Below are 14387 nucleotides of genomic sequence, written 5' to 3'. Positions count from 1 at the left end.
TTCAATTTTTCACCAAAATAAACTTACACTAACTGATTATAACATGTCGGAACAGGATCTAGTTTGAGGCACTAAGAAGGGTAAGGCATCAGTATGAAAAGAGCCCCTATCAGGGCAATATGAGTTCTGCTAAAACTGAAGCAAGAACAAACATCAACTTTATGGTGAAGCTTGGGTAAAAGAATGGTGAAATCACTGATGCTTCAGGAAAAGTTTATGGGGATAACGTCCCAAAGAAATCACCAATTTACATTTTAAGAAGGGACAAAATGATGTTGGAGATGATGACCATAGTGGCAGACCACATAAATTTTCAAGGAAGAAATTAATCTTGTCCATGCCCAAGACCAACAATTTTGATAGTAGAAACAAAAGCCAACACCATAGACATCTCAAATGGTTTGGCTTACACGATACTGATAGTAAAATTAAAGTTGAGCAAACTTTCCACTTGACTCGTGCCAAAACCACTACACCCAGATCAGTTGCAGACAAGAGCAAAGCTTTCAATGGACATTTTAAACAAGTGGGATCAAGATCCTGGTAAGAACTGAGGGAGGAGATCAAACTTGAATTTATGAGCACAATCCTGAAAATAAAGCACAACCAAGCAATGATTACGAAGAGGCAGAAGTGGTCCAGTCAAAGCAAAAGTGAACCAGTCAAGAGCAAAGGTCGTGGAAACAGTTTTTTGGGATGCTCAAGGCATTTTGCTTGTTGACTTTCTGGAGGGCCAAAGAACAATAACATCTACTTATTATGAGAATGTTTTGACAAAGTTAGCCAAATCTTTAGTGGAAAAATGCCCAGGAAAGCTTGACCAGAGAGTCCTTCTCCACCATGGCAATGCTCCTGCTCATTCCTCTCATCAAACAAGGGCAATTTTACAGGAATTTCAACGGGACATTATTAGGCATCCACCTCTAAGGTCCTAATTTGGCTCTTTCTGGCTTCATTTCCTAATCTTAAAAAATCTTTAAGGGGCATCCATTTTTCTTCAGTCAAAAAAGACTACATTGACATGGTTAAATTCCCAGGACCCTTGGTTCTTTTTTATCCCTAGTCTCCAGATCTCCAGATACCCTCATCCTTCAGGAATGGATTAAATGACTGGTATCATCACTCACAAAAGTGTCCTGATCTTGATGGAGCTTATGTTGAGAAATAAAGTTTACATTTTTTATGTTTTAATTTCATTTTCCACAAACTTCTTGAAGTCCCCTCACGTATGTTTGATATGGTTTGGCTCTGTGTCCCCACACAAATTCCATCTTGAATTATAATCCCCACATGTCAGGGGAGGAACCTGGTGGAAGGTGATTAGATCATGGGTGCAGTTTCCCCCATGCTGTTCTCAAAGATAGTGAGTTCTCATAGATCTGACAGTTTAAAAGTGTGGCACTTCCCCGCTTTGTTCTCTTTCCTGTGGCCATGTAAAACGTGCTTTGCTTCCCCTTCACTCTCCAGCCATGCAGAACTGTGAGTCAATTAAACCTCTTTTGTTTATAAATTATCCAGTCTCATGTAGTTTTTTATAGCACATTGAAAATGGACAAATACAATGTTCAATACTACCGATAATTTGTACTAAAAGCTTGGGTTTTTTTGCTCTTCCTAAGATCTTTGAAGACAGAAGTTGTGCTGTTAACAATTAAGACCACAGACTCTACAACCAGACTGCCTGGGTTCATCTGCTGAGCTGCCATTTACTAGTCCTGTGACCTTATACAAGCTACTTGGTTTTGTATGCCTCTAGATACTCACCTATAAAATGGAGGTAACAGCACCTAGTTTAGAGATTGTTGTGGAAAATACAAGTTGAGCACCCCAATCCACAATCCAAAATACTCCAAAATCTGAAAATTTTTGAGCACCGACATGACAAAAGTGGAAAATTCCATCTCTGACACCTTTGCTTTCTGATGGCTCAATGTACACAAATTGTTTCATGCACAAAATTAGGTAAAATATTGTATACAATTACCTCCAGGCTATACATATAAGGTATATTTGAAACATAAATGAATTTCATGTTTAGAATTGAGTCTCATCCCCAAGGTACCTCATTCAAATATTCAAATATTCCAAAATCTGAAGGAATCCAAAATCAAAAACACTTCTGGCCCCAAGCATTTCATACAAGGGATACACAACCTGTAAATAATTTAATACTTGTAAATAATTAGGACATTGCCTGTCACATAGTGATTGCACAAACATTAGCTAAACTCTCTCTCCATACATAGATTCCCTGGGCTTACCAGGGTAAACATCACTAAGTCCTCAAACTACTTATGCTCAGTAAGCTACAGCAGACACAGTAGGCAGAGAAATAACAATATTGTCCTTATAGACTTCAAAACAAAATTCCTGAAACCATGAAACTAGATTCAAGTTCTTATTTCTACTTCTAATTTCCACAATATTGGGAAATTAGTTTTCTGGGTTTACCTTTCTCTGACATGGGTACCACAAAACCTGTCATCAGTAAAGAGTAGACAATAAGCTAAATCCCTGGGAGCAGCTAGACCACAGAGTACTTCAAAGATTTGTACAGAGAATGTAAGACTTACTGTTCAGAGTCATAGTAGTCCATACGCTTCTTTTTCTTGTTGTAAGCTGCAACTCGAAAGGGAACTATTTCCAAAGTGATTAAACCAGGGGCCATCGTCAGCACTTTGGCACCATGACTTGGCTCATAAAGATCCTTCCCTGTTTCTGGATGAGGCATGCCAGCAGGGTCTCGTCCAACAATGTAAAAGTTGGCTCCTGCAACCATCCGTGCTCTGCAATGCCACTGGACCTAGAATAAAAGTTTCATTTTAGATAACTTTGCTTTTATGACTATGTACTTAGAAATAGTAAGTGGATAATAAATGCATATGCTTTTTATATAATCACTATCAGCAGGATATCTCAATAAATTTAGACATATCATCCTGGGAAGCCAGAAACAAAACTAACAAAAAACAAAAACAAACCTCCCCCAAACCAAAAGATTAAAAGCATATACCCATAAATATTTATGGATATATATGTATATATATTTATGTATTACTTATAAGATATATGTAAATGTACATGTGTCTAGATGTTTGATTTTACACAACTACCAGATGCCATTTATACAGCTCAAAATCTAATATATGAGGTTAGAAGTCAGGATAATGGCTGATCCCTGGAGGGAGGCAACTGCAAGGAGCTTCTGGAATCATGGTAATGCTCTATTTCTTGATCCAGTATCTGGGTGCTGGTAATTAGGGTGTGCTCACTGTAAAAGTTCATTGAGATATATATACACTTAAAATTTATGAACTTTTCTGTATATTATACTTTAACAGGTTAAAAAAAAACCCTGTTGGATAAAAATGACATGTAAGTACTTATATAAACTTGTACTGAGAAACTCGTATAACTAATATATAACTAATCTTATAACATATGCCCAATACTAGTTAAAAAAAAAAGATTGGTTGTGAGTAAACGGCCATGCTGCATCCAAAACTAGCCATGAAGCCTCCAGTTTCAGACCTAGTAAGACCTATTATTAAAAACAAAAATTAGTCTAACACCTAGAATAATGAAACTTTAGAATTTAAAGTGACAGTAAAAGATCATCTCTAGTTCAACATTCTCCTTAAAATCTGAAGAAAGTGAAGCCCCCGAAAGGTTAAGTGACTGGCCAATAAAGTTTAGGATAAACTCAGGCCTAGAAATTTGGTCTTAGCTTCCTTTCAGTGTAAGCCTCTATCATTTAATAATTTATAAAACCATCACTGTTCCATATTAAAATAAGGTATAAATGATAACCACTACACATAAATAATCAAATCATCTTTTATTGTTTTGTTTTCATTTTCTCTCTCCTGGTAATTTCCTGCATACCAGGTACTTATCTATCTACCAACATAGATTAGAAAGTGCAATAGTAAAGAGGGCAATTCCATACCTCACAGTTGAATTGTTCACCCTGAGGGGTTTCAACCTTTTAAGTTGTTTCTACTGACATTTGCCTGCATGTTTTCAAACAGCATGCTTACACTGTTATGACTGTTCAATTTTACATAGTATATAGCATAGACCTTATTTCCACATCACTTAGACTTCCTACCATATTCGAGTATTTAATGAGGTTCTTATTCCCCAACAGGTACAGTGATATCAACATTTTTGGTAAAATCAATATTCATCTGTAAAGTGAGGATTATAATAGGATTTATCTCATAGAAGTTTTAAGAAAATTAATAAATGAAACATGTGAGGACTTAGAATAATACCTGGCACACAGTAAATATACAATAAATGTTAGCCATTATTATCTCTATTTTAATCCCCTTTTTGTACAATGGTTTTTTCTAGAGTTAATGATTGCCTTGATTTTTTTTCCACTTGCGTAGTTTTCCCAGATTTCCGTGTACCTTGCTCTAACCTGCTTCATGAGCACACAGTTTAACATAATAATAAAACTGTGTGTATGTGTGTAAAGATAAGGGAAAAAATACAAAATTCAGGACAGAGATTATCTGGGGCACGGGGTGGTGGATGATGGAAATGGCAGCATAAGAATGGGATTGGTGGCCGGGCGCAGTGGCTCACACCTGTACTCCCAGCACTTTGGGAGGCCGACGTGGGCAGATCACGAGGTCAGGAGATCGAGACCATCCTGGCTAACACGGTGAAACCCCATCTCTACTAAAAATACAAAAAATTAGCCGGGCGCAGTGGCGGGCGCCTGTAGTCACAGCTACTTGGGAGGCTGAGGCAGGAGAATGGTGTGAACTCGGGAGGCGGAGCTTGCAGTGAGCTGAGATAGCACCACCGCAGTCCGGCCTGGGCAAAAGAGTGAGACTCAGTCTCAAAAAAAAAAAAAAAAAAAAAAAAAAAGAATGGGATTCGTAGGACTACCTGCTAGATTATAAGTCATACTTATCAAGTTAGCAGCAATTCCATGTTGTTCATTAAATAGTCTGTTTATTGGTTTTGAGACAGGGTCTCACTCTGTTACTCAGGCTGGAGTGCAGTGGTGCAAAAATGGTTTACTGCATGTTCAGCCTCCCGGGCTCAGGCAATCCTCCCATCTCAGCCTCCCAAGTAGCTGGGACCACAGAGATGCGCCACCATGCCTGGCTATTTTTTATTTTTTGTAGAGACAAGGTCTTGCCATGTTCCCCAGGCTAGTCTCGAACTCCTGTGCTGAAATGACCCTCCCACCTCAGCCTCCCAAAGTGCTGGGATTACAGGTGTGAGCCACCATGCCTAGCCATTAAATAGTTTTTAAAAATAACAAATACATACATAATCAAGATTAAAAAGAGCAATTAATTCAGGGGCTAATGACAAGGCATCACGTACCACAGATAATGATTAATCCAATTCCGTGCATCTGAGGTCAATGCAAGATATTTTTAGGAAGTAATATTAATTTACATTCCCATCATGTTTTACTTTTTCCAAGTAAATGGTGGCACATTTTATTAAGGTTCAAATTTACCGACAAAATTAACAAGATATGTTATCTATACATCATTTAAAATAATCCCAAACAAAGAAACACATTTCTTAAAATGTAGCTCATACTTTACCTAATTTGGTTCATAGGGTTCCTAACTCACATTACTTAAATGTATTCCAAAGTATACGAACCACAAGATTCTGTATACATTACACAAGTTGGAAAAAAAATTAAAAGATGGCTAAATTTTGCAAAAAATATTCACAAGATCTAAAATTTCTACAATATTCTAGACATCTAGACTTTTTTTTTTTTTTTTTTTTGAGACGGAGTCTCGCTCTGTCGCCCAGGCTGGAGTGCAGTGGCACGATCTTTGCTCAATGCAAGCTCCGCCTCCTGGGTTCACACCATTCCCCTGCCTCAGCCTCCCGAGTAGCTGGGACTACAGGCGCCCACCACCATGCCCAGCTAATTTTTTTGTATTCTTAGTAGAGACGGGGTTTTACCGTGTTAGCCAGGATAGTCTCGATCTCCTGACCTTGTGATCTACCCGCCTCGGCCTCCCAAAGTGCTGGGATTACAGGCATGAGCCACCGTGCCCGGCCTATTCTAGACATATTTTTAAAGTTTTCCTAAAATGTTTCATTTTTCCTTATTTTTTATATTCTATTAGCCTTGACTAAAACATGAATACACTTTTTTAGATAGACTTCATCAATTTCCAGTTCCCTGACCAAAGAAACCCACTGTCTGAAAAAGATAAGTTCCCTAAAGATGACTGCTAAAAACAAAAAGTGAGAGAAAAAACTCGAGGGAAAAAAAATCTTAACTTTTATACTATATTTTATTCCCAAGCATTAATACGGTATACACTTGCTGATCTTTTTTTCACGAGGGTACAGCTTAAAATAAACTAAATGAATTAAAGGGAAAAATATTTCCACAAATATGATTCTTTCTGTCATCAACAAAGCCAAGAAGATGCTCATCCAACATGTCAATTCAATGACCTCTGCATTTAAAAGCAGGCCAATAATTAAAGGAAATAAGTGGAGCAAATAAGGACTGCTTTCCTCTACATACTTCCAATCTCTTACAAACTGTTTTTATGATAAAGTGAGGCAATTATAGGAAACAAAAAGGGAAACAATAGGATGTGACCAGTGAGTTAACATTTTAAAAATAAAACCACTTAAAAAATAAATAAATAAATAAATAAAACCACTAACATAAATTTATATGCTGGTAATAACCCTACAGAAAGAATAGTCTACATGCTGGGACCATGAAACTAAAAAATTACATAATAAACATTACTTTGTAAGACTTTAAAATATTCTTATCACCCGAAATAGCACCAACAGTTGCATTTTCTGGAAGCTGTGGTGTTTCATGGACTTGGTGACATAGGTACACAGAGACCCTGGCTTAGTAAGTGTGCTTCTCTGTTTATCTTGTCAGTCACAAACTTTCAAGCTTCCAGCATTTCAAAGTCAGTGACAAAGCAGGCGTGTGAGTGCACAGTGATTACCTTTTTAAACAGTATTATACTACTTTGCTCTGCTTACGTGAAAGAAAACTGGGTATAAGATATCTGAAAGCCAAGATTTTGATAACATGTCAAAAAACCAAAGCAATTTCAATTCCAGAAATATTTTGAGGCAAATATGCAAAAAGGTTCATTTCAGGATTCATTACGGGTTGTCAAAAGGCAGAAACTAACTCAAAGATCCTTCAATTGGGTGTTGTTATTGAATTAAATTCCTGAACAGCAGGGAACTGTGCCATCATTTAAAAAAAGATCAATATTTAAATTAACATAAGAAGATATTTATAATATAGAAAGGTTAAGAAGCAGTTTTACAATACAAAATACATAATAGAAATGTTGGGGAGAAACGAAACAAACGTTCTAGGCCTTGATCTCTAACACAATCATCATGCCCTAGAGAATCTGATTTTGGAAAATCACTCGCTGAATTTGCTTACTAGTGAAACAACAGCAGAAGCATGCAACTCAAGGAAGAGGAGGAATGAGAAGTGATGAGAAGTATGAATTCTAAGAAACGAAAGGGGGTAACACTCTGGAGTGTAAGGCAGGGCTTAACACTCCGGAAACAGAATAATGAAATCCCCAGTGTGCACCTGATTCACTATGTGGTACAAAATTTCCACACCGCCTTGTTCGAGAAAATGAAAAAGCAGGGGGGGACAGGAGGACCAAATTCAAATAAATAATACTTAGGTTCCACAATTATCTCATTTCACCATTAGACAGGGTTTCAGAATTGTCTTATCAAAATGGAAGGCAGAACATGGGCTACTAAAAATAAATAACTGTAATTAAAATAAACAGATATTTATTTCAAAATTTCCTTCCCAAGGACATTTGTGGAGCTAAGTTTTACTCAAATTTTTACTTAATCTCCATAGTGTGAGTCAAACAAGTAAGAATTAGTTAAGTTTACTATCCAATAGTGAGAATAAGAAAGTAGTTTCTGATCCAAATTATAGCCAATGCTTTAAAAAAATTTATCCATGAAAATTTTTATTCTATAATGGCTTCTCCTTGCCATCCATCATAGGTTAAGATACCACATGACTAATAAGTCAATGATCGCTGATGGATGAGAACCTCAGTTACATATCTCCACACACAACATTTATAATATAAAATCCTTCAGAGTTAGAATTGTTCTAGATTCATCCCAATATGGCATGTTACTGCGAAGAATTTCTTAACCTTTTAATTCATGCCCCTTTTTATAAACCTGAAAGTCTCATTTGTTCCAAATCCATTTGAAAATAGTGTCTATCACTTATCTCCCCACTTCCAAACTTGGCAAAGACTTTGGTAAATTTTATTTTCAGTAGTTTCTAAAACAAAAACAAATTAAAAACCTACTTTTCAAATTTAAAGTTACATTATAAAATTATAAAATGGACTATACCACTTACATATAATACCACTACTACTAAACCATTCTCTCCCCACACCTGATGGTTGAGAAATTTCACTGTTCCAGAAATCTGGCAGATTAGATATATGATATTTTCAATTTTTCTGAATTAAAAATACTGAGAATAATGAATTGAACAATTAAAATTTAAGTCCCACTTAAGTGGCTTATTTCTTTATATCTTCACACCAAAATCTGCATTTAAGTGTAATAAATTTTATTAAAGTCAACATTCTATAAGGCCAACTTTATATACTCAAAGCGTTTATAAAAGAACATCAAGCACAGAAACTATTTTTTTAGTAAATGTTTGAATATTATTTTCTAGACTGTCAAAAACGTTGTTTGTGTTAATGCTATAAAAATTCTTTAGGAAGTCAAGTGCATTACCTAATTTTGCTGTGTAAAAAATCTATACCTTAATTAATCTCGAGTTCCATATTAAAATATCCCTAATCTTGGTTGTACATTATCTAGCATTAATATGTTTTCTTGAAATTCCCAAATCATAGTGGCCTGCCTCTTGATTTTCCAGAGATAGGCATTATTTTAAACTCTTCAAGCTGACTGGAAGAATCTAGACAGGCAAGTGAAAGGCGAGGCTCATCCTCCCATCATACAGATTCCTGATACTGCGGCTTTTGGTCTTCTTTGTATTAATAAAACTGATATTCTAAGTGTTTCAATTAAGTTCTATTACTCTGTACTGGTACTGAACAGTAGTCTCATGAGAGTCACATTTCTAGTTTGCGATACAAAAATTATGAAATTTACTTGGACATTTCATTCTTCATCTTGTAGGAGAGAATTAAACATACCTTACAAAAACTCTCATACAATTTTAAGAGCTGAAAGGGAGTCTAGATCATGGAGTCTGAATTCCTCATTTCTTATATGAGGCCCAATACAAGATATACAGAATTTCCCCAAAATTTCCTTTAAGGATAATCTCTCAATCTCCAAAAAGATATACCTCAAATGTAAGAGCTGCATTTTTTTCAGAACAATCAGCAACCAAACTAATTTTATTCTTGGAAGTGACCGTGCCCTGGCTAAGCCCAGACCCCCAGTCAGGTGAGAACAGTAACAGCCCTCCCAGAGTGGGGGATCAGAGTGGAGACAGCAAGCCCAGAAATGCTCAGCCTCCAGCTCCTCTTCCTGCCTCCCAAACCCAGGGAACCTCAAGAGGCTCTCTGCCCTCCCACTGATTATTATTCTAAGAAAACAGAGGAAGGCAACCACGGTGATAAGGCACTGGAAAGTATTTCATGAGGTCCTTCATTAGGGTGAGAAGAAGAAATTAAAATAGGTAACAATTACCAAGCTCTTCCTAATATGCCAGTCACTGTACAAAATGTTTTATAAATATTATTTAATGTTTACAGCAAATCAATGAGATAGTTATTATTCCTGTTTTACAAATAAGAAAACAGGGACTTGGAGAATTCAAATAACATATCCCAGCTGCAAAATGAACTAGTGAAGGATCAAGTCTTTGGACCTGGGTCTGTGCGACCCCAAAACCCGCACATTCCTATTCATACTGAGCTATTGACACTGTGTCAAGGACATTTAGGGAGGAAACTGTATAGATTACCTAGCTGGGAAATCAGGAAAACCTGAAAAATCAGACTAACAGACAAATCTGAATTTGATACTGCTTTAGTAAGAAACAAGCAAGAACAAATTCTGAACTGAAACTCTATTAAGAGAAAAAAAATGACATTTTTTCCCTATGAAAAGCAACCTATTAACACCTGCAAAATCTGATGCTTCCTAATGAAATAAGTTCAGTTCTCAAGACATATATAAGCTAAAAGTATATAAAATAGACTACAGGGATCCCCAAAATTACTTTCAAAGTAAATCAACACACTCTAAATGCATTTGTGGTACAGGTCCACAATTGCTTTATCTAAAATTCTGAAATCTAAAACTCAGTTTTGTAACTCACTTGGTAGCAAAACCTGATCAAAACTGAGGAAGTTTCTACCAGCCTTTTTGCAGATCCTATTTGTGAGAAAAATCATTTACTTTGCCACAGGAATATTAATGGGCTTTAATATGGGGGTACCATCCCAGACCTATCAGGAGAAACAAGTAATACATAATCCTAAAGATTTTGGAAAAGAGACTGTGAACTGTGTCATACTACTCAATAAACTTTGGAACAAGATAAATGAGAAGATAAAATTATCAAAGACCCCCAAAGAGAGTCAAAGGTACCAGTAAAACTTGGGTGTCTATGGCTTGTATAATTAGACTGAGATCTCAAGAAGTAACATCAGTTGCTAGAGCTCCTGGAAGTGTGTAGAGGGAAGAACAAGTTTATATCCTAACAGACACCCTACTCACTGCTCCAGATACTGGTGTAAAGCATGGACTAATAAAACAAGCACACTGGCATCCATGTCATAGTATGTTCTACTGTCCCTGGTGAAGGGTATCCACTCGCTTATACAGAATCAGTTTCTTTTAAAGAGTCAATTAACAGTGCATGGGTAATTTTCATAGCAAAGGATAATCTCTACCTCCAACTGCATTTTCCCCCAAATTCAACTGATAATCCTCATTAAAACTTCATAAACCGAGGGTATAGCTGTTAGTAACATATATCCACATTCTCAAAAACATCTTACCTTTGACACTTTCATGTCACAGGTCTTAGAAAGCATTATTTATCCTTCACAAAACTGGATTTAGTATTTAGTGAGATGAGACAAATAGAATTTCCTACACAGTCAATTAATACCTCACAAAGACAAAATGTGTATCTATAACACCATTTTAGCATTAGAAAGTTAACACTCCCTCCACATCCTCGCCTCCTCCATTCCTGAAATGGAATTTAGGATTCAAGCAATAGAATCTTTATAGACTGTAAAATCAGGAACATCCTGTTGATAACCAAATAGGCTTAATAGCTGCCCATGGTTCTGAAAAGCATTTGTGCTAAGGAAACAAATCTGGTACCAATGCCTTCTAAATGACCTACAGAAAATGATTAAAGGAAGAGTCGTTTTTATTTTATTATTATTAGTTGGCAAATAAGCATTACTGACAGACTTTTTCCTGATGTCACTGGAAAAGCTACAAAAATGAGAGGTTTTTTTTTAATTACAAAAAAATTCTTCACTTATGGCTGCAAATAAGCCAAATAAGTCAAACACACAAGTTAGGCCCTCGAGAAAGATACTTTTCCTAAGCAGCTCAATCCAACAGCCTAAACACTGTCAGGCCAAAAACATTAAAACACTTCATGGTCTGAAATATTAAGATGGTTACTAGAATTTCCAAAGCTTATTCTTTACAAGTTCAGAAGTTAAAAAACCGCCTTTTGCTCAGGCATCAGAGCTGGGCCTTCCTGAAAAGAACCACATCTCTTACGCTCACAATTCACACTCCAGACAGAGATGTGGAGACAGACACAGCTTTAACGTGCCTCTTGGTCTCCCTAGAAAACCTGGGAGCTCTGTAGGCACTCAGAACAACTAACTTCTTGGCCTTCCCTCCAAATGCCAAAGCACAAAGCTACTTTGAGGCTACTTGGCAGCAAGGAGCCCTAGAAGGAAAAAAACAGGCCCAAGTTTCAGCCCCAGTTCTGTGTCTCTCCTAGACAGAACACTAACTAGTCAGGCTCCTCTGAGCCCTTTAAGCCTTGACCTTCAGTGTCCATCCTTATCAGGCCTGCATTGCCCAACTGTAGCAAAAATCTTGCTAAGTTTGTTTATTAAGAATCCTCTATTCTCAGTATCTGCTCACCCTCATTATCTGATCAAATTCCTTATCTTCCACCCACTTCCCAGGTATCTGATGATCCTGGCCTGCCTTCAGCAAGAATCCCTTTTATCCCAGAATCCCCTACTTCCAATGTTTCCTCTCAGTAATTTTCCATCCACTTACCTCCACCCTGTCCTTTGCTATCAATCCCCACCTGTCCATGCTGTATTCAGAGTTGAGCCCAGTTCTATACTGAGGTCTTTATTCTCCTGTTGCAATATTTCCTGAATAAAGTTCTGTTTTTATTACTTTAATCACTGTACAGCTCTGGTCTTCTTTGACAGACTACAGTTATGTCACTTAGCCTCTCTGAACTTCAGTAATCTCACCGGTAAAACAAGAATAAAACCTTCCTCACCAAGTTGTGGGGTAACCTAATGCATGCATGCAAAGCAGCTATTCAGTGAGTGACACATGCATAGGCACTCATAAAATGGGTATTTTCAATTTCTTTATATTAGCTTTATATATTATTAAACACCAAAGGATATCCCAAATCAGGGCTAGGACACACGCTTTGACATGAAGCCTATTAGGCAGTAGGTCATCCCAGGCTCCCTGCCATAATCAAACTCTAGGACTTCATAGACTTATGAAGCAGCCTGGGGATATAGACAGTTCCTCGGATGTGGGGCCAGAATCCTAGAAATGCTGAGAATTTGCAGCAAAGTAGTTTTTTAAAGGACGCCAATTATATTAATTACCACATATTATCATGAGCCAGGCAATGTGTTAAATGATTTACGTTGATCCTATTTGCTCCTCTCAACAATAGAAACATAGGCAGATATTACCAATATCATGAGTCAGGTATTGTAAGAATACAAAGATTAAGAATACATATTATACAAAGAATATCACAATCCACAACTCTAGGCTCTGATAAAAAAATAAGTTTATTTGGAGATTCCACCTCTAACGAATGTTGCCAGGGCCATCCTAACTCACTATTTTGGAACTCTTACAGGATATTATAAGAATTTATTTCAGTCTTTTCAAAAAAGATGTGGCTACATATTTTTAAAAATATTTTAATGTTATATAATATTAAAAATTATGTGAAATTATAGTACATAGCTCTGGAGCCAGATTACTTAGGTTCAGATTTTATCTCTACCATTTACTACTACTATGTGATCTTGAACATAGTTTAACCTCCCTACTTCAGGTTCCTCACCTGTGAACTGTGAATAATTATAGTACCTACCCTCTTAGTATTATAAGGATTAATCCTTATAACATAAGCTATAAAACCTAACATAAAACTTACAACAAATAACTGAATAACATAAGTTATGCATTAACTAGCAATCTTTATAAGGATTTAGTTAACATATGTAAAGCATTCAGAATATTGTCTGAAAAATACAGTAAGAAATCAATAAAATATGGACTTATATTCTATTTCTCAATCCTTTATAACTACAACTCATTTACTAAGACTCCATTTCAGTGAAACTGGTTCAATGAGGAGATTTTTTGAGGCTGGTTAAGAAATAGGAAAAGTATTACAGAGTGCTTGGCTAAGTAATCAGGACTAAAGGACCAAAATGGCTAAAATGAAAAGGACATTCAAGTACTGGTGAGGCAATACACTGCTGATGGGAGTGCAAAATGGTACAACCACATCAAAAAACTGACTGGTAGAATCTATTAACGCTGAACAAATACATATCCCAGGACCTAGCAATTCTCCTCCCTGGTATAACCAACAGAAATGTCCACAAAAAGACATGCACTAAAACCTTCACGCCAGTGCTATTCTTAAGAGCAAAAATCTGTCAAGTGCCCAAATGTCCAACAACAATATTGGGTAAAATCACACAACGAAACACCACACAGCATCAAGAATGAAAAATCTGCCACTAATTACATAACAATAAAGGTGAGTTTCACAAGCACAGTGTAAAGTGAAAGAAGCCAGACACAAGAGTATATATGCGGTATGATTTGAATTACAGAAATACTAAAAACCAGCTGGATTTAATGCTGTGATGCAATACTCAGGCCTCCTGCATGAAGGGAGCAGGCTCTCCAGGTTCTCAGCTGCCAGCAGACACCCAGCAGCTGTCGCCTCACTCAGAAACTGCTTCTGTTGAAAGGAGCAGCAGCACCCAAAGGTATGCCCCCTCCCATGGGCAGCCAACCCCTTAAAACACGGAGATATAATGCCTATTTCCCATGCAACTTTGGAC

The 14387-nt window shown here is 36.8% G+C and overlaps 1 protein-coding gene across 9 annotated transcripts in view; it reads right to left on the bottom strand.

Moving 5' to 3' along the window:
- Window positions 1-14387, bottom strand: part of PAPSS1 (3'-phosphoadenosine 5'-phosphosulfate synthase 1) — a 107256-nt gene that overhangs the window by 15725 nt on the left and 77144 nt on the right. For all 9 annotated transcript variants that reach the window (XM_055296805.2, XM_063611115.1, XM_063611114.1 and 6 more), the window contains one exon: window positions 2574-2803. In XM_055296805.2, the coding sequence (XP_055152780.1) occupies window positions 2574-2803 (230 nt within the window). The remainder of the gene's footprint in view (window positions 1-2573; window positions 2804-14387) is intronic.

This window comes from Symphalangus syndactylus, chromosome 10 (genome assembly GCF_028878055.3).
Source record: "Symphalangus syndactylus isolate Jambi chromosome 10, NHGRI_mSymSyn1-v2.1_pri, whole genome shotgun sequence".
NCBI lineage: Eukaryota > Metazoa > Chordata > Mammalia > Primates > Hylobatidae > Symphalangus > Symphalangus syndactylus.
This window is presented reverse-complemented; position numbering and strand designations above follow the sequence as displayed.